General features: G+C 37.4%; 2 protein-coding genes across 5 annotated transcripts; one reads left to right on the top strand and one right to left on the bottom strand.

Moving 5' to 3' along the window:
• The first annotated feature begins 1,640 nt into the window (after positions 1–1,640).
• CUNH1orf146 (chromosome unknown C1orf146 homolog) lies at positions 1,641–8,479 on the top strand. Its single transcript, XM_042819466.1, has 5 exons — positions 1,641–1,709; positions 3,581–3,671; positions 4,732–4,900; positions 6,614–6,692; positions 8,313–8,479. Exons 1-5 carry the CDS (start codon positions 1,641–1,643, stop codon positions 8,436–8,438), a joined length of 534 nt encoding a protein of 177 aa, XP_042675400.1. The 3' UTR covers positions 8,439–8,479.
• GLMN (glomulin, FKBP associated protein) lies at positions 5,149–27,054 on the bottom strand. 4 transcript variants are annotated; one of them, XM_042820112.1, is made up of 20 exons: positions 26,988–27,054; positions 25,767–25,838; positions 24,699–24,824; positions 24,489–24,608; positions 23,463–23,571; positions 22,122–22,368; positions 21,553–21,652; positions 19,809–19,996; positions 19,332–19,385; positions 18,392–18,422; positions 17,933–18,022; positions 17,519–17,560; positions 17,335–17,408; positions 16,969–17,053; positions 14,443–14,552; positions 13,495–13,558; positions 11,123–11,246; positions 9,714–9,796; positions 9,165–9,255; positions 5,149–6,503 (listed from the first exon to the last, which is right to left on the bottom strand). In XM_042820112.1, exons 2-19 carry the CDS (start codon positions 25,830–25,832, stop codon positions 9,202–9,204), a joined length of 1,767 nt encoding a protein of 588 aa, XP_042676046.1. In that variant the 5' UTR covers positions 25,833–25,838; positions 26,988–27,054; the 3' UTR covers positions 5,149–6,503; positions 9,165–9,201. The 4 variants fall into 4 exon arrangements, with proteins under 4 accessions (XP_042676046.1, XP_042676044.1, XP_042676045.1 ...); XM_042820110.1 differs by lacking the exon at positions 5,149–6,503 and having other exon boundaries at positions 6,511–9,590; XM_042820111.1 differs by lacking the exon at positions 5,149–6,503 and having other exon boundaries at positions 6,511–9,255.
• Between the last annotated feature and the right edge of the window lie 5 nt (positions 27,055–27,059).

The following is a 27,059-nucleotide window of genomic DNA, read 5'->3' as shown; positions in this document are numbered from 1 at the left end:
TGTCCATTAGAAGTACTGGTTTCAATACACAGCCACTGGCTGAAGAACACAGCTGAAAACCAAGGCTTTTTTTTTTTTTTTTTTTCTCCTTAAAAGTACTTCTAAAAACTGCACTTCTCCTTTAGCGTAAGAAAGCAGCACTGTTCCCATTTATAAAATGGAAACAGCAGCACCAATATTCAAACCCTTTCCTGGAAAAGCAGCGCTGCTCTTGCTTTTACACTTTTGTATTATTCCATATTTAGAGCACCACAGAAAACGAGGCGGAACATTCCTCCCAGAAACAGGCGCAGCACCAACTGCTCACTGCAGACGCTGCCCTCAGAGCGGCCCAACGACGATGAACACAAAGCACCGCCGTCACCTCTCACGGCGCCCCTCGTTCTGCCCGCGATTTCCTCACACTTCCCTGCCCTTTATACAATCTAAAGGTACCGCGCACGGCAGCAGGCTCTCGGCCAGCCCTGCAGCCACCGGGCCGCTCCCGACACGTCTGAGCTCTTAGCAGGTGCGGCTGGGAGACCTTACTTTCTTTTCACTTAGAGCCCGCGAAGGAAGGCTGGTTCGGCAGCCACGCGCCACCCGCGAGGGGCTGCAGCGCCTCGCGAGGAAGCGGAGCCCCGGCCAGCAGCTCCGGGCTCAGCAGCGCCCTCAGGCCGGAGAGCGCCCCCCCGAGGGCGGGAAGAGCGAGATTTCCCCCCCCCCCCCGAGGGCGGGAAGCGCCAGTGTTCCCTCTGCCTCAACTACTCACGGCCCTACGGGGCCTCCGGGTTTGCACCTGCGCTCAAGACCAGGTTTGTCAAACGAACGGAGACTCTCAGAACGGAAACCGGGAATGAGGCTTCGCACAAAGCAGCTTGCTGCTCAGCAGGCTGCATGCCTTGGGTGTGCAGCTGTGCCCTGCCAGCACGCGGCTAGGGGTCCTCAGGCACTGAATCTCCCCGGCAGTGCTTTCTTGAAGTTGTTCATTTGTTCTGAACCTCTATCTCCATTATGGCCTCGCATAGTTACTTAATTGCCATATTACATAAGCAGTAGGTACCTACAGAGAGCTGGATTCTGCCTCAGGCTCCAATCAGACCCATAGGTATCAGTGCTTTTTTGTTTCATCTCCTCAACCTACAGATTACATTTACCACTTTTTTGTTGTTGTTGTTAGTTTTTGGTTATTGTCATGGGGTATCCTTGTTTGCTTTGCTTTTTTTCTCCTAAGCTGTTCAGAGAATTTGTAATGCTACAGCATAAAGGAAAACACAGCAGCGATAGCAGGGGAGTAAAGTCCCAGCAAGCAAACTACAGCAAGAGAGGATATGCCCAAATACAGCAGCCATAGACAAAGAAACAAAAGGAAGGGAGAAGGTGGCAGAGGAGTCTACTTACCTTTGGAAGGCCTCAGCTAGGCAAGGGCCTCCTGCAAGAGATACTTTCACCTCCACTGCCAGCCCTTAAATGAGGTCTGGGAAGGACTGGATCCTGGCTCCGCTCCTTCAGGTCACTCAGGGGCATTGCATGCAGCTGAGCTCTCCTGGGTTGGCCCTGCCTTCCACCAGGTGCTCAATCACTGTTTGAGGCTGTGACTTATCATTTCTGCTACAGGATTGCAGCTGACATTTCCTTAGAGAGCCATTAGAACCTTGAAGATGACAGATAACAGCAGGCAGGAGCAGTCAAAATGGATAACAACAGTTATTATGAGTACAGGTCTACAGGTATGATGCCGTTTGCCAAGAGCAGTGGCTACTGAAGAAGCATTGGAAACAGTGTTATGTTCTGTACATGCAAACACTGTATGCAATGTAACCAATATACTTCAAGGATAGAGCAATGACATTATCTGAAGCTTTTTCTACCATTGCATTCATTGTTTGTTTTTTGTTTGTTTGTTTGTTTTTTGTGGGTTTTGTGTAACTATTTCTGTACATATTTAACACTCTTGCCATTTGCTATTCCCAGTTGCACTGCTCTAGGCTTGTCCTCCTGACTCACTGTTTTTTCACTGCACTGATGCTGCTTTCAGTGACTACTATAAATAATTCTATCAGGGATGTTTTTTATTTTCTGAACTTCTTCCTAAATGCTTTATTTTCTTCGTTACTTTGTCAATGTTGGGATAAATTATTACTCAGTAAATGTGCAGTTCAGCTTAAAATAGCCTTACAGATAGTGATTTATATTTGTATCTGTTAATTTCAATTCCCCAGTAAAGTGAAAGGGGCTGTCAAGGACCTGATAATTAGTTCCTGCAGCTGAGGCTAATTTCATGCCAGCTTGAGAGAATTTAGAGGCTGAGGGCTTTGGCTCGCTATCAAGGATAGCTTGTGTGAGCTTGGTTAATAGGGTCACTGCTCCATCTTTGCTGTACAAAGAGGTGAATGGTATTGAAATAATTCTTGAATCATCTCAGTTTAAAGCCTGTTTATTGGGGGACAACAATCTGTAAGCTGTTCCAGTTTGGGAACTGTTTCAAGAGCAATGTTACCTGTAACAGTGAGAGATGTTCAAGGGTAGCGATCACATCAGCTACACCAGGGAAACTGGCTCTTACTCAAGTATTAGTATGGAGCAAAGATACAGAAATATCTTTAAGTACAAGTTGAAGATCTTTTAATGGAGATGCTGTTTTGTATCCATTTTAGTTAGTTCTGCATCATCAGCTTCCTTTTCTAGCCATGTAGCTTTTCTGTTCTTAAAGCTATTTCATATTTGTGTACTAAATAATTTCCTTTCAGCAGTGGCTCTGAAACAGAGAAATTTTCCAAAATCGTAGTTACATCTCACAAGCACTGTCACTGAGCATTCCCATTCCATACAAATGCAAAGCATCAATTCAGGATTCACTCACCATCCAGACTTCATTTTTGTATCTTCCACTAACTCATTAAAACTCTCTTTATGGCAGGTTGCCTACATTTTAAATGGGTCATCTAAAAAACATTTTATTAGCTAAAAAGGAGTTAAAATCTTTAAAATGTGTGGGTTTGAGCAGCTTTTGCAGAGCATACTGCAGAAGTACTTTTTGCAGGCTGAAAAATACATGCAAATTCCTTCAATTCCTCAAATGATTACACTGCATAGTGCGATGTTCCAGTTTTCCTGACTGGATTGTGTTGTCAAAAACCTTTAATGAAAATCACTTCCCATACAAATCTCCTGAAATATCTTCCAAATGAAATGCTGACATCATCGAGAATAATGTAGTCTAATTAGCTGGAGCCTTAGAAGTGCACTATTGTACATTCCTCACTACTGCAAATTGTATTTTAGCATTTATTACAAAAATAGACTGTAAAATGTTTGAGCTTTTTTATGTTTTGTGGAATGGTTTCCTGTGGCATACTGAACGTGTGCATACAAATTACAGTTCAATGATTTGATATCTTTCAATACAGACATTCTGAAATGTAATTAAGTTTTTGAATTAACATTTAACTTTGAATTAACATTTTATTTCCTTTTTTAAAAGTAAGATATAAAAAAAATTCTTAAGCAATGATGCTAAAGTTCTCCAATTACTATTCAATGTTTAGAGGATATTTCATCTGATTTGTTGGCTGACAATAACCTGTTGTAATTTATTTAGAATCACGAAATCTCCACAGTTCTACAGAGGCAACACCGAGTTCGATATTCAGAATCAGTGGAAATTGGCTCCGTGATTTTTTCTCTTTCTGGTACAGTACTTTGTTTTTAAATTCCTAAACTCTAATGAGGCACAAGATCAGGCTCTGTCATGAGCTGTGCTGAACTGAATAAAAGCTGCCGTGTTGGAGTGTCATACAGTAGTGGAAGGAGAAGTGATTGCACATAAGTCAGGGGCTGCAACAGAGAATTTCATGAATTAAATGCTGCCATTGGTCTCTACACTGTATTTGGTGATAATCAGTAAATTCTTCTTATAAATGAGCATGTTGAATGCCACTTAAACATAAAGTGGCCATCAAGATATTTAGTATTTGTGGCTGTAAATAGAAGAGAGCTTTGGCTTTAATTGTCCAAGCTGAATTTGCAGAGCCGGTGGCAAAAACGAAGATGAGAAAAGGATTCCTGGAGCTGTTTTGATTAGGAAATTACTGAAACTTCAAACATGAAACGTCTACCCATTCTTTCCAGAGCAGAGGGTGCTTTAGACAGACAAGCAGATGAGATTCTTAATCTGAAGCTTTCCTGAACTGTAATGACTAACAAGGCACCGATTGGCCCAGTCTTTTGTGTCCTCTGCTGTTAAAACCTCCTACACTTATGCCTTAACTTTGAACTTAACTTTGTTGATGGGACCATAATTTAATTTCTCATGGTAGACATTTTGGTTCAATTTGAAGATGCTGCAGGTGTATTTGCTTATCTTATTTCTAAATCAGAATTGCTGAAGTCTTCAATCAGTCTGCATTTGTTTTAAGTTCATTCCATACAGCAGATTCTTGTTCCTGAAACATGTGCTTGCAAAGGCATTCAGATGTCTATAATTTAAGTGAATTGAACACTTTTTTTTTAATGTTATGGTAGAAAATAACATCTGAGTTATTTGTAGTTATATCCTAAAATTACTAGTAATTACTGGCCAAATGTCATGATTGCATTAAACCATCAAGATGATCTAATTCATTCACAATTTTTTTCTGTTCTACTCTTTTAAATTAATGCTTGAGTAAGAATTGCTTCCTGATTAGGGTATTTGTAGTGAGAAGGATTAATCACATTGCTGGCACAAATCCATATCAATTTCTTCAACAGGTGTTGCATTTATACTGGTAGACATTCAAGACTTGTTTGTGAGAGGGGAAGAACAGTTTTTAGAAAGACTTCAGAAGTTTATAAACATACATCGGAATAGTTTTCTGGTTTTGTCAGCTGCTCTCCATGGACCACAAGAATGGAATGTAATGTTTAGGATTCAGAGAAGGTATTATTTCAACATCAAACCTTCTATTGCTAGGAAAAAACAAAGTTTAACTGTCTACTCAGCAGTGTTGGATTCAGTTGAATTTTATTTTGCTCATGCACTGCAAAATTAGCCAAAGAATACGTTTAATTAGTGGAAAATGAAAAGAATGTTAAGTGAATTGATCTGTGATAGTTAACAAAAGGACATGTTCCCCTCCTTCCCCCATCCACCCCCCCCCCAAGAAAAGCCCCAAAATGAAAACCCTTCCCTCCCATCACTTTAGGCCTTTATAATCTTTTTCAGGTTTTTCTCTCACACTGGAAAATGAGGCTGTTTTCTTTCACTTTTTTGTCCTAGTTCTGGCAGCATGTTTTCATGGTAAATTCAAAACAGAACAAGTACATCTTATTCATATGAAAAGGCTTTGGTGTAAACGATAGATTCTTCACCAGGTTTTAAAATCTCCTCACTTGGAATAGTCTGTCATACTGAGCTAAAACAATGGAAACAAAGCCTGAAACACTCCACTTTTCAGTATATATCTGCTCATAATGGATATCAGACTCTTTTCTATACTTCCATTCAAAGCCATTTTCTGGTAGGTACAGTAATCTTTGCTGCAGCTGATTTTCACTCCCGACATCAAAGTGACTCTTCTAATGGAGTCTTTGATCTTTACCTCCTTGATTCTAACACCAGTTTTGTTACACCCAGGGCACGTTGCCAAATGCTGATGAGTAGCTGAGTGTACGGGATGAAATGTAGGAAATCTATTATCCATTTGCAAAAATTCCATAAATTTTCATGAGAGTTCTTAAAAGCTCTGCCATCATTCAGCAGGAACATATTTCTCAGCTGATGGTAATGCTAATGTTCAATCTATATTTCAACTGATCTTGCATGTGCATTGATCACTAATAAATGTGATGTTTTGAAAACATGTTCCCTTCAGCAACTCAGTAATTTTATTTAAATAAAAATATCAGTTTTATCACTGCAGGCCACACCAACTTGATTACGGCAGGGCACAATTATACCTTAGACACGTGCTTTATTACTAGCTGGCAGCTAGGAGTTCTGGCATTGTAGGTAAATCAGTGACTGAGCTTTTGCTCTGGTGCGATTGGAACATGTGCTACATTCTCAAACCATAGGTCATACGTTGGACTTGCTTGTTTTCTTTTTTTAATTCTCTGATTAAATTATGTAGACTTGGACATCCTAATGAAATTGTTAGAATCATCCCATTATCTAACCCTACAGATGGTTATATTTAGACAGCACGCTAAGATGTATTTCAAATTCGGAGGTATTTTTAGCATAGTATTTTTAGATCCTTTCCTGTGTTTTGTTTCTCATGGAAAAAATAAACACTTTTTACTGCCATTTTGAGAACAGTCTTCAACAACACAACAAAAGAGTGTCCTGTTCTCCCTGAACATAAGCACACTTAAGAAATTATGACTGGCTGTCAAGGAGTCCTAGAAACAAAAAAAGCCCTTCAAAAACCCCACCTGAACAAATGCTGTGGAGATGGGATAGATAGGTATAAAAACAGCCAGAATTCGCCTGTTGCCTTCAAAGATAAAAGCAGTCTTGTTCAGCTGAAGATGAAAGCAACTTGCGGTGCAGACAAAGAAGTTGTTTACATTATGTGAGAATGTTTTTTGAGTTTCATGGCATAATTAAATGTGCACTCTGAAAGTAACCTTAATTTATTTTGATGTGTAGATTCCTGGGAAGCAATTTACGTATAATACCAGTTCACAATACTGCTGAAACTGTTAAGTTGATGCTAACTATAGCTAAGGTAAGCCTAGTTAAATATGATTAAAATGATTTACTCCTCAGAACTTCAGAGGTATTTTAACTTGGAAAACATTTGTTTTTCCTTAATGGATCTTTCTGCATCATATTGATTACAGTCATAGAATCATTTGGGTTGGAAGAGAGACTTCAAGATGACCTAGTTCCAACACCCTGCTCTGGGGAGGGTTGTTACCCATTGCATCAGGCTGCCCAGGGCTCCATCCAACCTAGCCTTGAACACCTCCAGAGATGTAGTTAGGTTACAAAGCATGTTAGAAACTACATCTCATCTATTGCATGGTAAGAGTTGTATGGTAAGAGTTTCCTTTGAATATCTAACCTAAATCCCCCCTCTTTCAATTGAAAACCATTCCCCCTTATCCTATCACTATCTGCCCATGTATGAAGTCATATTACACAATCCGTGTTTCACCTTGAGGTGGAACTGCTGCTCAAATGTTTAAACTATTGTTAAAGGTAACTTTAAATCAACAGAATGCATGAAGACAAATGAAACACTTAAAAGTTAATTCAGCTCTTACTTATCTCTGTAATTTAGGATGTCACCATGCTTAACCCAAAGAAGCTGTGGATGTTCCCTCTCTGGAGGGGTTCATGGACAGTGTGGATGGGGACCACAGCAACTTGATCTAATGGGTGGCAACCCTGCCCAATAGATGGATCTAGATGATCTTTAAGGACCCTTCCAAACAAAGCTGTTCTATGAAATACGAATATCTTCATTTCACTTACCAGCACTGAAGCAACACGAGATGAAAAAGATCTAAATATCTAACTGCTTCTAAAGTGGTGATCTGAAAACACTAGCTATCTGCAGATTTTTAAGTGATGCACATAGCAATACATTATTTCTACAGCATAATGAGTATGATTTAATCTATGTAACAGCAACATACCTTGCATGTATAAACATCCTCACTGAAGCCTGAACTGCTTTAAATAACATTTTCCATGAGAGTTCTAACTTAGATACTATCTACAACAATGCTAGGACCATCCCACCAAAAATAAAAGCAGCAGGTTAGAAAGCATGTTAGAAACTACATCTCATCTATTGTATGGTAAGAGTTGATGAATGCTTATTACAACATTGAACATTGTATTTTTCTAACTTTGTATTCTGCTGCTGTCTGGCCCAGTTTCTTAATGCAGCATTAACCTAAAACCTTTTGAGATTACTGTTGATCCTTTAAAATTGAATCTGTTCAGAATGAATACACTGGATTTTAACAATCAGCCCCATAAGAAGTCATTACATTACAGACCACAGATATCTCAGTTGCCTTTATGTTATTACTGATACAGTACAGAGTCAATCCAATGAGCTCTTGTAAGAGAGTCCCTAATTATATCTCCTAGAAAATAAACTTATTTTGACCTAGGATAAGGAACATGGGCAAGGGACCAATACCATCCATCTAGTCCAAAGCTACCACTCCAACTCCTGTAAAAATACTACCTAGATAATAAGCAGATGCAAAGCTGATAGGAGTAGTCATGTTAGGACTGGTCTTACAGATTCAGATAGATTGAGTATTCATTTTTCAGGAAGTGAACATTTCTCGTAATATTCACTCATAATATTTTTCTTTCCTCTAAGATGAATTCCAAGCCACGCGCAGATGATGTTTCTCAGAAAATGGCAATGACAAAAACCCACATAATAGAAAACAGTCCAGTCTGGAAGGTGCTTCAGGAGTACCAGAAGTTGCATAGTAATAATTGACTGAGAAGTTTTATTCATAAAGTAATTATAGCAGCTATACTTTAAACAATATATAGAAAGTTCTTAAATATCCTGTTACATTTTAAAAAACTATATACACAATTTACACATTTGAAACAAATTTATATTAAATAACTCTACAGTGAAAAATACTATACATTATACATATATATATATATGCCTTCTAACAAAATAAAAATGTAGTTTAGCTGCACTAAAGAGGTGTTATCCTGTTATTTGGTTTGATTCTGCATGTGTGCATTCATCTGTTTATAATAATTTCTCAAATTATGTAATAAATCTTAAGGAAAACTTTATCGTTAGAGATAACGATGACCAAAACAATTTCAAAATACAGGTTTGCCATGTTAAAACAGCTGTGCATCAAGCCTCACACAGTGCATTTTTAAACACAAGTTTTATCTGTTCTTTTACTGAGTTTTAATATTTTACTCGGTTCAAGGCTGCTGTGTTTTTCTTTAAACCTGCTTTGGTTTGCCTTTATCTGTTATCTATAGCTTATAGACCTGCTTGTAAATATAGAAGCTTGTTTGTCAATATTAAAAAGTACTAATAAAAATAACTACTCCTTTCGCAGTGCTTTTTAATTCACAGCTCTCCAGGTTACTTTATAAAAATCTTTATAATTCAGATCATAAGACAGCAAGTTACCTAAAATACTTCGAAAATGAATAGAACAAGAAATGCACAATCATACATTCTTACCACAGCACAACACAAAAACGTCTTGTAGATTTACATTCTATGCTTCAGAAAAAACATCAGGTTCTGAAGGTGAACACTTTTCAGTCCATCTCTGTGATCACAGACAAAAATGGCAAAATAAGTTTGTTTTTGCCTAAAAAAAAAAAAAAAAAAAAAAAAACCAACACAGCAACAGGCAAATGAACAGCAGGACTTGCAACTTTTCTAGAGGCCACTCTAAGCTATTCTCCAAAGGTTGGTATAACCCTCTTTTTAACTCAAGTCTAATGATCAAAATGATCTTGCAAAAAGTATGTTAACTCAGATATTTCAGATGACCTATATATTTTCATCCATTCCAGCTTTTACTTTCACTTCAATGAGCTCTTCTACTCGAGCTAGAACACTTTCTATTAAATCAAATGTGAAGAGAGCTGACTGTAAAACCTGAAATGACACAAGAAATACTGTTATTTTTATTAGAAAAATGGATTTCTTTATTGACTATATGTATACGTTTGGCTCCAGATTAAAAAGAAAATTTAAATACTTCTGGAATTGTAAACTCACCTGAAGTTGCATTTCAGTAGTCATGGCAGGCATCTTTTCCCCACTGACAGTCAAAGAACAAATTGTGTTAGAACTGTGTGCCTCTGTAGAAGAAAAGAACCAGACATCAGGCTGCCATTCCACCCTATTTTTAGAATCAAAACAACTTTTAGTAAGTTAGTATTTATGGACAGTAATTGTTAAATCAGAAGCATAAAAGCTGAACAAATACCGAAAAGCAAAGGTATTGAACTTTGAGGATCTATCTCTGCTGTTTCTATATGATTTATGACTACATTAGCAAACAGGCAATATCTGTAAACTTAAAGCAATTTTATATTGCGAAAATTCTCCTTAAAAGGAAATACATAATCTGGTTGGTTTTTTTAGACACAATTTTAATACTTTCACATCCAGAGATATCTACGATGACAGACTTAACTTCATCCAGAAAATGGCTGCAGGTTTCTCTGTTCCTGACAGACTACTTACAGCAGACAAAACTACAAGGACAAATCTTGAAACTGAGGGGAAAATTTCAACATTCAGACTATGTACTTGAAAAGTAATGAAATGCTTACAAAGATTATACACTGGGGAGAAAGACTAAACCATTCATTTTAATGAGGTAGGTGTTTTCTCTTGAACTCAGATCTCTATGCTTTGTCAAAGGCCGAGACATGTACGAAACTAAAATGAACCAGGAAGCTTTTTCTTTAAATGGACTCCCTTTGGAAAGATATCCACAGGTTATCTTCAGAAAAAATCCCTTCCCCCTGCCTTGTACTGACGTAGTTTACAACAACACTGGAGGATGGGAGTAGGAGCAAAAGCTGTACTGACATTTCTGGCAGCAGAAGTAATTTCCTTGGGCTATCTTAATTATACTAGAGACCACAAAGGGACAGAAGATCTGACATATAGAGTTGGCCTACAGCAGCTTTCACTCCCTTTGGAATATATCTGCTTAACCCTGAGCAGAGTTTGATTCTAAAGTATCAGATTAAAAAAATCCAGAACCTAATCCTTTGGGCTTTAAGACACTACCTATTTGCTGTGCGAATTATTTCTTCTCCTGATAGCCTGCCCACACGTAGTATGAAACCTAAGGACTATATATTCACAGAGAGACTTAGATACTCCTGTCTATCCTTAAAATCAAAGTATAAATGTAGAACAAGGTTTGAATGTCTTCATGTGACATTCCTGTCGGCTCTCTGTAAGGTTTACAAATGCGATGAGAGATAAACAAGCTCAGATTTTCCTAGTTATGAAAAGTATTAATATCAAATGTAGCAACTGCTGAAATAGTATGTGAAACCTGGAATAAAATCAATACTTAAATAATAATATGTATCTACAGAGCATTCACCAATTCCTTATTTCCAAAGTTTCTGAACATGAACAATGCTAAGAAGAAAAAACCCAACCTTTTCTGTTTTCTTTCTTATTCTTTATTTCTGCCTCATAGTGTGCTTTTGACATATTCAGTCCAACATGCAGTGGTTTTAAAAAATTTTTCTCAATCTTGGCAAGCGCAGTCCACACACCAGTCTATTCAAAGAGAAAGGCAAAGAGAACGTTGCAAATTATTTTTAATGAAGTATCATAATGCTAAGTTTTCAAGTATAATTTTTTTTACTAGTCTTCATTCGTAAAATTCTGTAGTGGGAAGGAAATAAAAAATTAGACTTATGCATGTAAGCACACACAGCATGTGATAGTTTAAAAATGTTTGAATTAACATTCCTGAATTAACACTGCATTGCAATGACAACTGAAAGCTGTGGTAAATGTCATGCATCTCAAATATAAAACTCTTGTCTATATATTGCAGTTAGTTTAAGCACTGATGGAATGTCACTAGATATGCTGCCAAGCCCACCTCTGCATTCTCAACTGCCACAGTGAATTAGATCCTACTAGTATGTAGGAACCATACATAATTCTTTTAAGGTCTTTTTACCTATTGTTTTTAGAACATGTACCAAATTTGGACCATATTACAATCTCCCTTAAAACACACACTAAAGTATTAAATATTTGCTTACTGCAGAATCCAATTGTTTTTTAAGTTGTGCCTATGTTGCTACTACCCACTAACAAGAGTTCAGACTTGTCACGGTTCTGCTGCACCAGAAATATGGAATTTGCAAGCAAGTGATGACCCCATAAAGGCTTTATGATGTAGAGATATTGTCTTCCCAATCACTGTCTTCACTACACACATTTATATAAATTTCATACAGAAATATAGTTAAATAAATACATACATTTAATCGAAAACAAGCATTAAGCGTTTTACGAGTTAAAATTTTAATGAAACCCCTAATTAATCATATTTTTTAAAAAAAAAGCTGTTACACTGCTATGCTCTGTACTCATTTATGCCCTTATGTGCAGCAGCCAAAGTGACACACGAACCAACTCTCCAGTTTGGGATGGCTGAGAAGAATTGATAACAATGGTGCTCAGGAAGCAAGTGAGATGAGGGAAAGTTGCTCAAAAGCAAGGCTGTTCAAGGTTACACAGCATGAGAGGAAAACTCTGCTCTGATGCCTTATAAGCTTGCAGTTACAAAACTGCTGTAGAAGGAAACGAAACATAAAGCAGTCATTGTGTCTTTAGATAGGGAAGCCATTTAAGTGACTCCTTTCCTCAAGGAGGATCATCGAAGGGCAGGGTAAAAGATGATGAAAATAAGAATTCTCAACGTTAAATGGTACTGGTGATCACAAGGCACAATTCAAGAAATTCTAATCAAATAAGACCAGTAACGACTTCCACATTAATGGTGCTAAAATGAAGAAATAACTATCCAGAAACATCTGATTTTCTACTTGATTCATGAAAGCACTTGTTATGCAGCAGTTAAAACATGTGAACTAAGATGAAAGGAATTATTATCTTTGTGTTCCACTTGCACTGTCTGAAGGGAGTCAAAGGGAAAGTCTGTAAGAACTGGCATGGTTTAAATTTAAGGAAAAACTTCAGAAAAGTTGATGTTATTTTCTCCTCAAACCATAATTATGTTCTATATGTCAAATACTAGATAGCAGTTGCAGCAACTGTGTATGCTACTATGCATAGAGTTTTAATAATTGAAGAGGGATTCTTTCTTTGCTTACAAAGCTATGTGTGTATATGAAATACAGCACACTATAATGGGGATGTAAAATAAAATCCATACATCTGAGGAACTGATACTCTATATCTACTTAATTAAACAACATAAGAAATGCAAAATTGAAAGCTATTTTTACAGTTCATTTTCCTGATGCTTTTAGTAATCAGTACCAACCATATTACTATCTTTCCATCCAAACACCCCCAAGCACTTACAGAACATGTATTCACAGAACCAAATGCGCTCTAAAAGTGGATCAGAATTTTTCCAGTATTTTAGGAGAAAATGAGATGCCAAAGTCAATTAGCCCGAACTATAAAGTCAACAAACTGGGGAAATACAACAAATTACCTTGGGACAACTAAATGCTGGTTAGAATATTTGTCTGACCATGCCATTGCTTACTGAGTTCAGGAAATGCTTTATCACACTTTAATAAAAGGATTAACTTCTTTACTGTAACAGTTGAGTATGAATGCAATCAAATTTCATCAGAATAAAACAAAATATCACACATTTCCATATACAGCTAAAATACCACTTCTGGATTACTGACTATTTTGGAGAATAATGCAAAAACCATATCTATGAACAGAGAATAACAGTGATCACATTAATTCTGCTCAGTCCATAGCTGATGAAAAATCAATAATTTTCACATCAATCAGTACTTACTTGATTATCACTTTCACAATCCATAATGACTAAATATCTCAGTAGATTTAGTGATGCCATAATCCTGTGAAAAAAAAATATACTGCTGATCACTCAAAGTGCAGATATTTATTGCAGGGATAATAACTTAAATTGTCCCTTAGCCAGACACCCTCAAATATCCATTTGTTCAAAATAAAGCCACTCATCTGTTGAGCAGTATGGCTTAATCAAGAGCACAGCAACTTCCCTGTTAAAAGAGAAGCTGACACTCTGCAAGTATGATTCAAGCTAGCAGCAGACTGGAAGGTCAATAATTGTGAGGGAAGGAGTTTTCTCAAGAGACTACAAAATTACATTACAAAAAAACTGTAGTATTCATCACTGGTAATCCACAGTTGATTTGCACTAGTATGACAATAGGCTTTTTAAAAGTTATTTTATGAATTTTCACTTCTGCATGCTTTTTATATATGCTTTTTCTCTTACCATGCTTTTTAGCAAAAACTTTACTGTTTCTTCCACCTAAATATCATTTGCTGTAAGTTACATTAAATAATTTTTATACCCCTGAAGAGACAGACCATATTTCTTTTGTTCCTTATGTTGCTAAAGTTATTCTTCTGCTTGTGCAGAAAGCTGACAAACCATACATTCCTGACACAATGCTTTACCAATTAGTTCTGTAACCTGACATCAGACCTTATATTCTCAGGGAACACAGAAGGAATTCCTCTCTTATTGTCAACATCAATATAATAGCACTGTAACATTTTTCTACACAGAATTGGTTGAAATAGGTGATAGTTTAAATAGAAGATCATTTACATCTCTATTTCAAAAAACCTAAAATACATTGATGTTTTCACTTAATTAGTTACATGATGGTATACCTCATTGTAGTAAAGTGGTCTGAAGACTTGTAAGCGATTAAAAAACAGAAGCCTCTAGCCTCTGATTACAACTCACCTATCTGAGTTTTGGAGAAGATCTGTCTCAGCACCTTCAGGAAGCAAAAGCACTAAATCTAGAAGGGAGATCAGGTGATGTCCCGTAAACCAAATGTTGTCGTGTGCCTTCTGAAAACGATACAAAAAGTTTAGCTGAGTAAGTAATTTAAACCTTAAATTGAGATAATTAAATCTTACGTAATTTAACAGAGATAATTTAATGGTGAAGGGTCTAGAGGGTAAGACATAAAGGAACGGATGAGGTCCCTGGGTTTGCGTGGTCCAGAGCAGAGGAGCTGAGGGGAGCCCTTATGACAGATGCAGCTCCTCACAGCGAGCAGAGGAGTGGTGCTGAGCCCTGCTGACAGTGACAGAGTCTGAGGGAATGGCATGGAGCTTCAGGAGAGGGGCAGGTTGGGTGTTAGAACAGACTTTTCACCAAGGGTGGCTGGGCATGGAACGGGCTGCCCAGAGCAGAGGTCACAGCCCCAGGCTGCTGGAGTTCAAGTAGCATTTGGACAATGCTCTCAGAAATATGACTTTCTGGGTGGTTCTGTGCAATGCCAGAGGTTGGACTTCATGACCCTAGTGGATCTTGCAGATCAAGGTACTCTATGAATCACATCAACAATTTGGGGAAAACAGAAATTAAAAAAAAAGAAAAATGCTGAAAGAAATACTTTATCATTATTATAATTATTATATGTGACCGAAGTACACAAATTTGTCCTTTCACAATTCTCTCCTGTGCCTCCCAGATTGTTCTTCTCAATTTCAGTAGAGAAGATTTTTATCAAGATATTTAATGGGGGTTTTTTTTGGTATGTATTTTTAAAACACCAATTTCTAGCAATGTCTGCTGAAGGACAACTTCACCTCTTTGGTTCTTTGATGGAAGATGCATAATGTTATTTTGTTTTGAAAGGGGATAAAGGACAGAGAATAGGAAGGAGAATAATTCAAGCATAAGATGGAAAGCACCAGGTTTTGAAGTGACAAGACATAATAATCCTGATGCTGTCTGCATCACAGACAGACCATTTCTTATTTTCACAAAAATTCTGCTAAACTACACCAAACTATGAAGTGAGTAAAGGAAGAAAGGCAAACAATCCAAACAACTTCTTGCACTTGCTTAGCAGAAGCTTGTGAAGGACTTGCAGCTATGCTAAGACCCTCCTCAGTGCAAACTGTTGAGCCTTCCTGCACAGCGCTGACTGAGCAAGCGAGTTCATCTCTGAAATTTTCATGGCCTCTTTAAAAGGGTATTCCACATCAGTGCAACAGAGCTGAGAGCAGTTATTTTGCAAAGATCCCACCTTGGTGAAGTCTAAGACAGAGGTCGGACAAAGAAATATCACATACAGGACAAAACTTATCCAAGAGGGAAAAAAGACAAAGCCAGAAATGGATTGCAAGCGAAACAAGAAGGGTCGTCTGTGTTAAGTCAGGTCAAATGAGGAATATGGAAAGATGAACAAAAGCTGGGCAGGGAAATAAGTTGGTAATGATTTTCTGTTCTTATCCATTTCTTTGTATCTTCTCTGCAGCAAATTATTTGCAACAAATCTAGAATATTCAAGTCTATACAATGAAATTTGTAAATTATTTGCCTTTTTGACAGGGCACTCCACAGAGAAGAAATGTATTAATAGAGTTCTGAAGCTGCATAGTTAACAAACTCATCAGTAAAAGATTCCAGAACACGTTTTAACTATTCAACTTTAGTGCAAGCCCTTTTTGGAAGGGTTTTCACAGTATTATTTTGTTTATCCCCTGCTGATTCATTGCACAGGGCAGGCTACAATCGAATAAAAGTAATTCTCTGTTATACATTATGATATGAATTATGAATAAATGTGTTATAAGATATAAATGTTAAGATGAAATATGCATGAGTTTACTGCATTATCTCATTTGACAAAAAAAAAGACCTTAGAGATCAAATTTGCTTTGAAAAATGCCCTAAGCAGTAAAAAGGAGAAGAGATGAAAAAACAAAGAAGTTAATAATTTACTTTTTATTAAGTTTTCCAATTTCCTTCCATAAATGATTATAAAATATGAGATTTCAATGGCTTTGATCTAGTTCAACTCTTTCTAATGAATTTAGCATTTGTGAAACACAGTGTAATGCTGAACGTCATCATAAAACACAAGATAAAACATAAGAGATCTTTCTGGACTGTAGCATTTAAATTATATTCAGAAAATGAGGAACTGTGAGGATGAAATAAAATACCACATAGATCTTTAAGGATCTATGTTTTCAAGTACAGAAAACATAATAATAACCTATTAAAAAATGCAGTGGGATCGTGTAATTTGAAAGCGCATATGAGGAATTGTAATATAAAAATACACAGGCACAAAGGAGCCAAATCAATCCTGTAACATTTCCCAATCTTATGCTTCTATTCAACATGTGGTTCTTTTGTTTTTCTTTTTTAAATGCACTGCTCAAATCCTAAGTTATACATGCTTTCTCAACTTAACTCAGATACAATTTTGAGAAGAAAAATTGTTTCTAATGGCAATAGGCTTACCGTTACCGACAAGTGAATCTGATCTTTTATATTTTTAATAATGTATCCTTCTACACCAGCATGGTTGCTTGTCTTCAGTAAACACCTTCAAACAAAAATAGATGTTATACCTTCAACACTGCCTACGTCGTTAGCTGAAGAGTTGGACAACACTATGCCTTATTCACTGAGTGGCAGTTTTAACATTGGGTTACATCTGACAGCTCATTGTATAAGAGACAACTGACATTCATTATTTACTCACCAATTAACATAATAAAGTTAATGTGGTTTACCAGATAGACAAAAATGATTTCTGACAGTTTGCAAGCAATGAAGTTACAGTGAGGCTTGTATTATACTATCTACAGTAATTTGAATGCATACCTGAATAATGTATATTTTCCCTCTGCTTCAAATTTATCTATGAACAATTGCAAAATACTCAAACTCTTCTTTCTCTAAAAAAACAATCATATATGTATTAAATGCTAATAATAACAAAAACACATTCTCTGATTTATTCTAATTAAACTCAGTAGATAATCATTCTGTAGTTCACATTACATACCAGATGTTCTATGGGACAAAGGGTCATAATTTTCACCAAATCCTGCAGTTGGGCAAAGAAAACAAATTCTAATTACATGCACATTATTACATCACATTGAACAAAATCTGTTCAAGGTAGTAACAAACAAGCCAGGCTATGAACAGTTGTGTCCAAATAAAAACGTAGCCAAAGTAAGAAGAGCCATCTAAAGTATATTTTACTTGTCATTACAACTTCATGCTGCAGCACGTATCAGAGGACAAACAATTCAGTACAGCATGGAATTCAGTACAGCATGACACCACAGGTTTCAGTCTGACAACACAATTGCATGAAGGTTCAGTAGTATGACCTCCCTCCAACACTGAGAAAACAGCTGGGTGTGCTCTATAATCAACTACAGAGGCAGTTCTGTACACTGTTTCTTGTTACCTGAGGCACATTAATAAATTCTCTGAATTCCAAATACTCATGGAGAAGGCCATTATCTTCCATTCTCAATAAACAGCTCTGAAACAGATCCTGCAGGTGGGAAGGAAAAATAAACAACCGCCAACACTTTGCATATATACAAGACGTTGATCTGTATGCTTAACATTTCATGGATAAAACAATCTTTTGTACAATTCACATATTGGAGCTTCTAGGAGCTGCAAATTTAAGTAGTAATGGTAGTTTAAATGTATATGAATGTGTGTAATATTCAGTAAATTTATTTAAACGTTTGTAAGACTGAAGAACATCTAAGTAAGCCTCAAAACATTTCTGAAACAGTTACCCAAACCATTCATACCTTTCTAAGAAAGAGAAACTAAGGTCTTACAACTGCTAAAATTGAAAAGAATCAGCATTCTAACAATGAACATTTGATCAAAGGAAAAGTAAACTTACAAGTCCTTTAGATAACACAGATTCTTCTGTTCTGTAAAGAAAAAGACATCAAGTTGTAAATTAAGGAGACACTTAATGATGATGTTTCAGATGAAATAGTAGATGTCAAAAGGGAACTGGGCCAATAACAATTTTCATTCTGATTTCTAAGCACACCTTCATAATGTCTCTCAAAAATTTTTTTAGAATATATTGACACTATATAATAAATAAAAGCTGCAAACTGGAGTCCTCTCTTTAGGGTCAGAACTGCTTAGTTTTTTTTTCCCTCTTAATATCTGTAAGGTAGCAGCTCATATCCCAGGTATCAAGATACTAATTAACAAAGAAAACAAATTATTCTATTATTCAATTCTATGAACATACATAACTCTGCAAGCCGAAGAAAAATGCAGCAAATACTACAAAGAAGAGGCCAAGAGGTTTTGTTTTACTAGGAAATAACAAGGAGTCATAATCACGACTCCCTTCTACAACAATGCTAGAAACTATTTGGTCAACACTGCTGCTAATGGAAGGCAAAATAAACATACAGAGAAGCCTGGCTTCCTCTAGAACAACAGACCTCTAGTCAGATTGTGCAGCATATCAGAATACATTCAGTTAAGCACTATCTTATAGTCCTTCTTAAAAGTAAACTGATACAGAATTACAAATAAATGTACACTAATTATTCTGCCTTAATTCTGAGTTCTTGAATAAATTTTCTAAAAACAATAGATGAGTGTTTTAGACAATTTGCTAAAGCTCTTAGAAAAAGAGAGTATCATCTTGTCACACAGCTTGAAATTTTAACTGACAGCTTTAAGGATCTCCTTGGAACTTACTTGGCATAATCAGAATTTGATTCTATGAATTATTATAAAAGACCAGAAATAAAACATAAGACAAAAAGTTCCCTCTATCATCATCTGGAGTTCCAAATATCATATAATCCTACCTTTTCAGTAGCACTTCAATATGTGTCATATTGCATTGGAGAAGGTATGATGAGCTAAAAAAGAAAATTAGGTTTATATTAAACTGCATAAGCCACATACATTTTCACAACTAATCCATTTGAAAGCATTAGTCCTTTTGGAAAAATCTGAAGAAGGATATTTACAAAATTAATAATTCTGAAATACATGCAAAGCACTACATCCAATTCCATTTATAATTCATGTGACATTTGTCTATATAATTTTAGTATGCATTAGCTTTCAGCATAAGACTAATTCTATCAGTTTCTTTAAAAGGTCAGCTCATCTACAATCAAACTGCACTAGAGTAATTTGCAGGACTGTTAAGCTACATAAAGTTGCCACAAAAGTGATGAAATAGTTTTCTTTAATAGCTGTTAAAAACAAAATAGTTTTATTTTGCTCGGAACTTTCGAAGTACAAACTTAATGTAAGTGAGGAAGAAGAGCTCTTACCTAAATACCATTGGAAAGCAATTGATACCAAAGTGCTGAACAAACACCAGGTATGACAGACATGCCAAAGAATCTGCAGAATTCTTTCGCTCTATATCCTCAAACTCCTGATTCTCCCAGTATGATCTTCTGCTTTTATGATGTAAGAACACTAGTGGCATTAGTTCTCCTATATCCAGCAAAATGTCCTAAAAAAGAAAGTTAGATTTCATTTCACTGCCTTTAAAAATCTGTATGCTTAATAAATTACATAGCTTAAGCAGTATTTACAGTAAAATATCCTAGGTGGGGTATGTAGAAATTACTGTAAATATTTAGTGAATATTTATGATACATACTTCTGGGAAAAACAAATACTGTCAGAAAAACGCTACTAAGATAGCAAAGTCAAGCACTCAAAAGTTAGCAAAAGATTTCATATAAGCCACCCTGCAAAACCTAATTAGTCTCCATTATCTACAGATGCTATGAATAAGAATGGCTTCCTGACCAAGTTATGCCACAAGACTTGTGTTTTTCACAGAGTACTCAGTATTTTGCTCTCTGATCACTAAACACTATGCAGTGCAATGTTTACCCACCAAAGGCAAGCCCTGTTTTAAAGTTAGAATTGTTCTGTATGGCCTTTCCATTCACAGCAAGAAGACACCTGAGAACTTCACAACTATTACATGTGTGTTCTTTACCCCAACACATCTATGTGCATTAAGAGTTAGTGTAATTTCTACTGTACGAATTACAAAGAATCAGAGGTTAATCCACCCTGCCAGTGTTGTCCAAACCAAATATCCAAGACCTGACATTTTGGAGAATTAGGATTACATCAGACCTCACATACTTAAATGCATCCTTACTGACCTTAGCTGCAGCACTCGTTACCCAATTCCACAAACAGCAGAAGTGGATTTCTTGAGAAAATGAAGAAAAACTGATTCATAATTAGCATAATAAAAGGTTTCAGACTGTGCCCAACAGGAAAGGCAGGGATAAAAGCCGTTTTTTAGAGCAGCCTCAACTATTTTAACCTTTATATCATCTTCTGGTAATCTCTGCCACCATCACTGCACATCTTAAAAGTTCTGCAATAAGAGAAGCAAAGATCTCACAGGCAAGCTTCTCTTTCATTGCACAGCTCCAATTAATCCATGCAGCAGTTCCATCCTACACTGACTGAGATATGCTGTGGGGAAAAAAAAACGAAGTGAACATGATAGAAAAACTAACTGTGGTTGAAAACAACCAAAAGTTTTGCTAACTTCATAGTGTGCTTGACTTAACAATCTTTAACACTGGGAGCCATATCCAGCTATCGCAGCAACAGCAGTCAAGCAATAATTTTTATTCCTTACCTGCCAGCTGGCACTGCACTTCAGGCAAGTAAGAGATTTCTGAATGCGAAATTTGGATTAATACTCAGATTTTACCTTCACTAAGCAGCAAAGACAGATATTTCTAAAAAATCATACTTAACCAGGGAAAAAGAAGGAGCTAAAACGAAGTAGCAGCTACTGATTCAGACAACACTCCAAACTGGCTCATCAAGGAGCATGTGTATCTGTAAGGTTTATCATTTCCAAGGATGGAACCTGAGCCTACTGCAGACCTTTCTATACCCGCATTATTGTATGGGGCCTGGTCAGCCACCACTCTAAGCAGTAACAGAAATGAAATGACCTTCCTATTGGTAGTTCTGAACCACATGACTGCTTTGGCAAACACTTCACTTCACAGTGACTGCACTTACTATAATTTCAGCTGCAAGATGGCGAAATGGATGTTCTTCAATGCCTTCCAGTTGTTCAAGCTGAGCTGTCAATAATGGGTATTTCAGGCTTTTCATACAGCTGAAGAAAAACAAGTGAAACTTATAAAATCTCACAAATAGAGACCACAGCAATGTCATCAATGGCCAACAACAAGGTCTATATTCATTCTGACTGCTGCTGTTCCTGATATTCCAAGAATAGAAGAAAAAAACGTCTCCCATCAGAGCATTTCTTAGAATTTACCTCCAGCATAGGATTATCCTCACTTTTGCAAGTTTGAGTTGAAGCACCAGGACTACCAAATCAGCTCCATACCACAGAGACTTATACTTCTTAATTTCCTTGTACTAAAAAATTTTACTGTTCTTCTTTCACTTCATAAAAAAGCAAAGGATTTTTTTTTCTTTTTGAAATACAGCATTAGTTTACATGTTGGCAGCACTATAAAACCTTTAGTAAGATTATTTATCTACTGCACGCGTAATAAATGTCTACTGTTCATTTTGTTTCTTTACAGGAATATATTAAGCTAATACTAAATGCTCACAACTTCAATAATTCTTCTTTCAGCTCCATGTCATTGTATTCTGATGACTTTTCCACGTTTTTAACAACTTCATTCACAAAAGGTTTAGCAAAGTCCACCACTGCATTACAACACTGGCAGAGACCAAGTTCATCTTCTTGTATTTGTTGCTTTGTATAAGGTACAGGCAAGGCAGTAAGCTGATTCATAATCATGGCCAAAGATAAGCCCACCGAGTAGGCCTTCTTGTTCTGAAGCTTCAAAAGCACTGAAACAAAAAGAACATTTTGAGACATTAAGTTAATATTTGCTGGAGGAATGTGTGAAGAACTATGATGTCACTGTACTAGAAAGTCTTCACTTTCAGGGGAGCAAAAGAAGTAATATCTCAATTCAGATGGACAAGTCCAGCAAGACTTATCAGCTTATCACCATTATTAGTTAATCTATTTCACTGTACTTAATATGACCATAGAGTTGAGAATGATGCATTAAAGCAGTCCTGAATTTCCACACATTCCTCTTTGTTGCAAAGTCACAAAGACTGAAAAATTTGTCTTTCTAGAACTAGCCTAAACGAAATAATGTCCATTTCTCTGGCCTGGAAAACTTCTTTAGTATGGCTTTCTTGCTTTACTCTTTCTCGTTTGACAAAACTTTCTGCTGAGGTTTGACTCTTCATTAAGCAGCTCAGAACTGTTCTGTAGTCTGTAGCAAAAACAACATGGGGTCCCCCAGCCTGAGGAAGCAGCACAAGTCACTTTCCATTTAAACTGATCTCAGTGCACACCAGCTGCAGATTGGTATGCAACAAAATACATATTTCTCATTATCAAAGTGCTTCTCTTGTTAAATTCTAACTTAATTCAGTAACAGAGCTCAGAGACTGCTATAATTGGACTTAAACTTGGTAAGTGTGATTCATTTTCACATACCAAGAGAGAAACTACTACTTGTTACCTACTTAACTAGTATCTCAATCTGTATTTTTAATTTTTGCACATAAAACAGAAGAATGCAGTTTTTCAATTCATATTTTTCAACCCTTTTCAATTACAAGTAGAAGTTTTATAATTTTAAAGTTTTAAATGTTTAATAATGAATTCTCCACATCTATGAATCCATGTAATCCTATTTCTGCAACAAGGATACGAGCAGTTTACAACTACAAATAATAACCAAATTTCATGAATGAAGAAAAACGTTGCTTTTTCAACTGAGGTTATCAATCTTATTTAAAATCTTCTTAAATTACTTCACCAAAGGTTAAGCTAATCTGATAGATAAATAAATAAATATATACATATATAAATAAACTAATTAATTTTGTTGTCAGAAATCACATGAGACAGTCAATGTTACCTGTCTGCAAAGGTTGAAGCAGTAACATGATAGTCTGGCACACCTGCTCTCCTGATGTTTGTTCAATCTGCTCAAGTAAACCCAAAAAAAGTTCCTTTGGATTGCACAGCTACAAGAGATGAACAATATGCATGTTTTATCACCACAGTTATAAAATACAAACCAAACAAACAGGAGAAAAAAAACACATCACAAACAAACCACAACCGAAACTCGTGAACATTAAGAAAACAGATTAGAACATCCCAAATTATCTTTAAAGAATCAAAGATAAAACAATAAATATATCCCTATAGTAAATATACTGAGTGTAAATGCATGTACACTTTCACATAAGCTGGAAACACAGAAATCAAGTTTAGTGCCATTAGATTTGCTATTCTGTATGGGCACTTCATAGTACTTCAGCAAGAAGTTATTCCTTAGCAGTAGAGAGAAAAGAAAAACTTCAGTGTGAATTTGGCTTAATTTGCAAATTGTTTTCCCAGTAGATAATTGAAAAGGAACTGGAAGGGAATTTCCTGCAGATTAAATCTTATTTCCCTATGACTTCACCAGAACCGTCAGCTATCCACTGTCACAGCCCAAATCCTGCCAGAGTCTACTAAGTTTCTGGAGCACACCTCAGACACAGGGCTTGAATTTTGGGTGGCCCTGTGTGTAGGCAGTAGTTGGACTCAATAAAACTTCTGGGTGCTTTCAAATCATTCAATGACCTGCCACAGACAAGAGGTAGCCTTGCTGTGGCTACACTAACTGCAAAAACTGGTTGCAAAGGACTTTGTATTGGATGATGTCTAGCTTGGTTTTGTCTAAAATTGTTTAAATTTATTAAAAAGTTCACTACCTCTGAGAATGCTGTTGCTGTGTCTACTTCAGATAAAACTGGACCATGAGTTTAACAGTGATGTGGAATGGACAGAAGAACTCAGAAGCGTTCATGTCCTATTTTCTCTTGAAGTCAGAAAGAATTTCTGCACCTTCCTTAGAAGTATGTTGTTACAATCATGTATTTCAAAAACATACCTGCACCAACTGATCTAGTATCCTCAGGCAGAGTTCTCGCTTCTCATCTTCCTTTTTATATGCTAAAATACATCTAACAAGAGGAGAGATGAGATTCCAACCCATATTCTTGATGATAACCTACGAATCAGATTTTCAGAGAATCAACAAAAACTGCACGTTTTCTAAACCCAGAAGGATCGTATTTATGGAAGTCAAACTTCAACTCACCTTATTTTTCACATTTTGAATCACTTCTAATAACTGAGCAGCATACCCATCTTCTAAACATTTCTGACCTGCTACCTGAAACAGATCATAATCTTCTCCTCTAAAATCAGCTTCTTCCAGAATTTGCTATAAAGAAAATTAGCATGCTTAACTCCTTGTTTTAAAAAAGGTAAATACAAAAATAGGTAAACATAAGCTTCCTTTTCAAAAGTAGATGTAGTGTCACCGTAACTTTTCTTTTAATACATAAAGGATAATACGTAAGAGGTTACCAAGAGCTACCACAGAAGATAAAGCAGTATTTCAGTAGCTATTTCTAAGACTAAACTGCGGTTGGCTATCTAGAAGATGCCTGTGATATGGAGTACTGCATCCACTTTGAGTACTGGATCCAGTTCTGAATACTGGATCCACTTCTGGGCTTCCCGTTGCAAAAAAGACAGCGAGTCTGATGGAGGGACACAAAAATGATAAAGGGCCACATTTCCCCTGTGAGGAAAGGCTGAGCGAACTGAGTCTGTTCAGCCTTTAGAAAAGAAGACTCAGAGGTGATCTTATTTATGCCTATAAATATCTTAAGTGTGGGAGTCAAAGGGATGTGACCAATCTCTTTTCAGCAGTCTGTGGGGACAGGACAAAGGGAAACAGATATAAACTGGAGCACAGGAAGCTCTGCACCAATATGCAAAGGAACTTCTTTATGGTAATGGTGACAGAGCACTGGAACAGGCTACCCAGGGAGGTTCTCCTTCTCTGGAGACATTCAAGACTACTCCTGGACACCTACCTATGCAGCCTACCATAAGAGGCCTGCTTTGCAGGGGGGCTGGACTCAATGATCTCTGGAGGTCCCTTCCAACCCCTGCAGTTCTGTGATTCTGTGAGAGAAACAAGAACACTTCTTTCTCCAAGAGGGAGAACCTGGGATAAGTGTCACAGAGAAGTCAATGAAATGGAGTCTGAATCCAGATAACAGGGAGGAGATCTGCTAACAAGCATCTTGTGTTTTGAAGCTATAAAGTGAAACTTACATTGCTTGCATTTGTGACTTTTAAGGGAAGTACTTACGCATCTTTCTATTATGGCTTGAAGTTCATCAACTGCCATTATAGTTTCAGTTTGTTCTTCAGGCATTGAAAACTATTATGAATTAAAAGGTACAGTATTAAAACACATGAAGTAAACACAGAAATTTTTGAAAACCATGTTATAAAAAGACATCAAATAGAGAAATGAGAACAATCTCTTAGCTACTGCACAGCCACGTTCATTGACAACTGCAGCCAACATGGAGCACATCCAAGCTCGCTGCACGCCACCAGATCCCCATGCGGTGCTTTCTGGGGGTGCCCTCACTGGTGAGCACTCTGCTTGTTGCCTGGGAGAGGCACAGTGCATGCAGGTGCCTGCTGCCTTGCACCAACAGTGTTTCAGTCCAGTCAAGACTACATATGCAACATCATTTACTTCCTTGCAACGTCTGGGTTGGCTGATTAAGCGGTCTTTTATCTCCAGATCCTTTATCTCTGAAAACTTCAAGCTTGGGGATTTCTGTTTGCTTACTTTCACAGTTCTGAGTACTTTCTTCTGCCTAAGTCTGGTTATACAACCACTGTGCCTATTCATCACCTCTGCCCTTGGATAATTAGCAAACCGTTCATCAAAGCACCCAGACTTTACATTCTTACAACATGCCATCCTCCATCCTTCCCTTTGAGCTTGACCTCGGCTACCTAACACAAAACCCAGCCAACTCACAGCAGCATAAAAACACACGTGTGCAGACTTTAATGCTCAGAGAATACAGCCGCCTATTCTAACATCTGTACCTCCCTGCAATCCGGCTGCGTCCCCAGCCTGATCTTTCAGTTTCACAACACCACGCGCTCCATTCGCGCACGCCGCGCTCCCAGCCGCCCGTTTGCGAGGACGTCACGCGCCCTCAGACCAACACCAACACGCCGCCGTTTCTCCTTCCCCGCCGCGGACACGTGACGGCACGCACGGCGCAGCAGGACCTGCCGCTCAGCTCCCACACGCTCTCGGGCCTCAAGACTTAACCCGGTTTCTAATCACATCTTTCCAGTGGTTCCAGCGGCAAACGCACGGCATCGAAACAATTAGCAGCTTTCTGCCGCTGACACCCAGCGCTCTCGCTCCTCTATTAAACACATTCCTCGGCAGCTTCCCGGGGCGAGGTGCAGCACACGCCCGCACGAGGCGCCGCTAACGTAAGCCATTAACCCAGGGCTGAATTAAAACCAAACAAAGCCCGTGAGAAGCGCTCACCGCTCGCAGCTCCCACCGCAGCCGCGCCGCTCTCCAGCCCCTCCTCGCTCCCGGCCCGGGCCGACGCGGCTC

Source organism: Centrocercus urophasianus, unplaced genomic scaffold, assembly GCF_019232065.1.
Source record: "Centrocercus urophasianus isolate 14NV4802_14NV808 unplaced genomic scaffold, USGS_Curo_1.0 seq_18, whole genome shotgun sequence".
NCBI classification, from domain to species: Eukaryota; Metazoa; Chordata; class Aves; order Galliformes; family Phasianidae; genus Centrocercus; species Centrocercus urophasianus.
The sequence above is the reverse complement of the archived record's forward strand: the minus strand, read 5'-3'. Positions and strand labels throughout refer to the sequence as shown.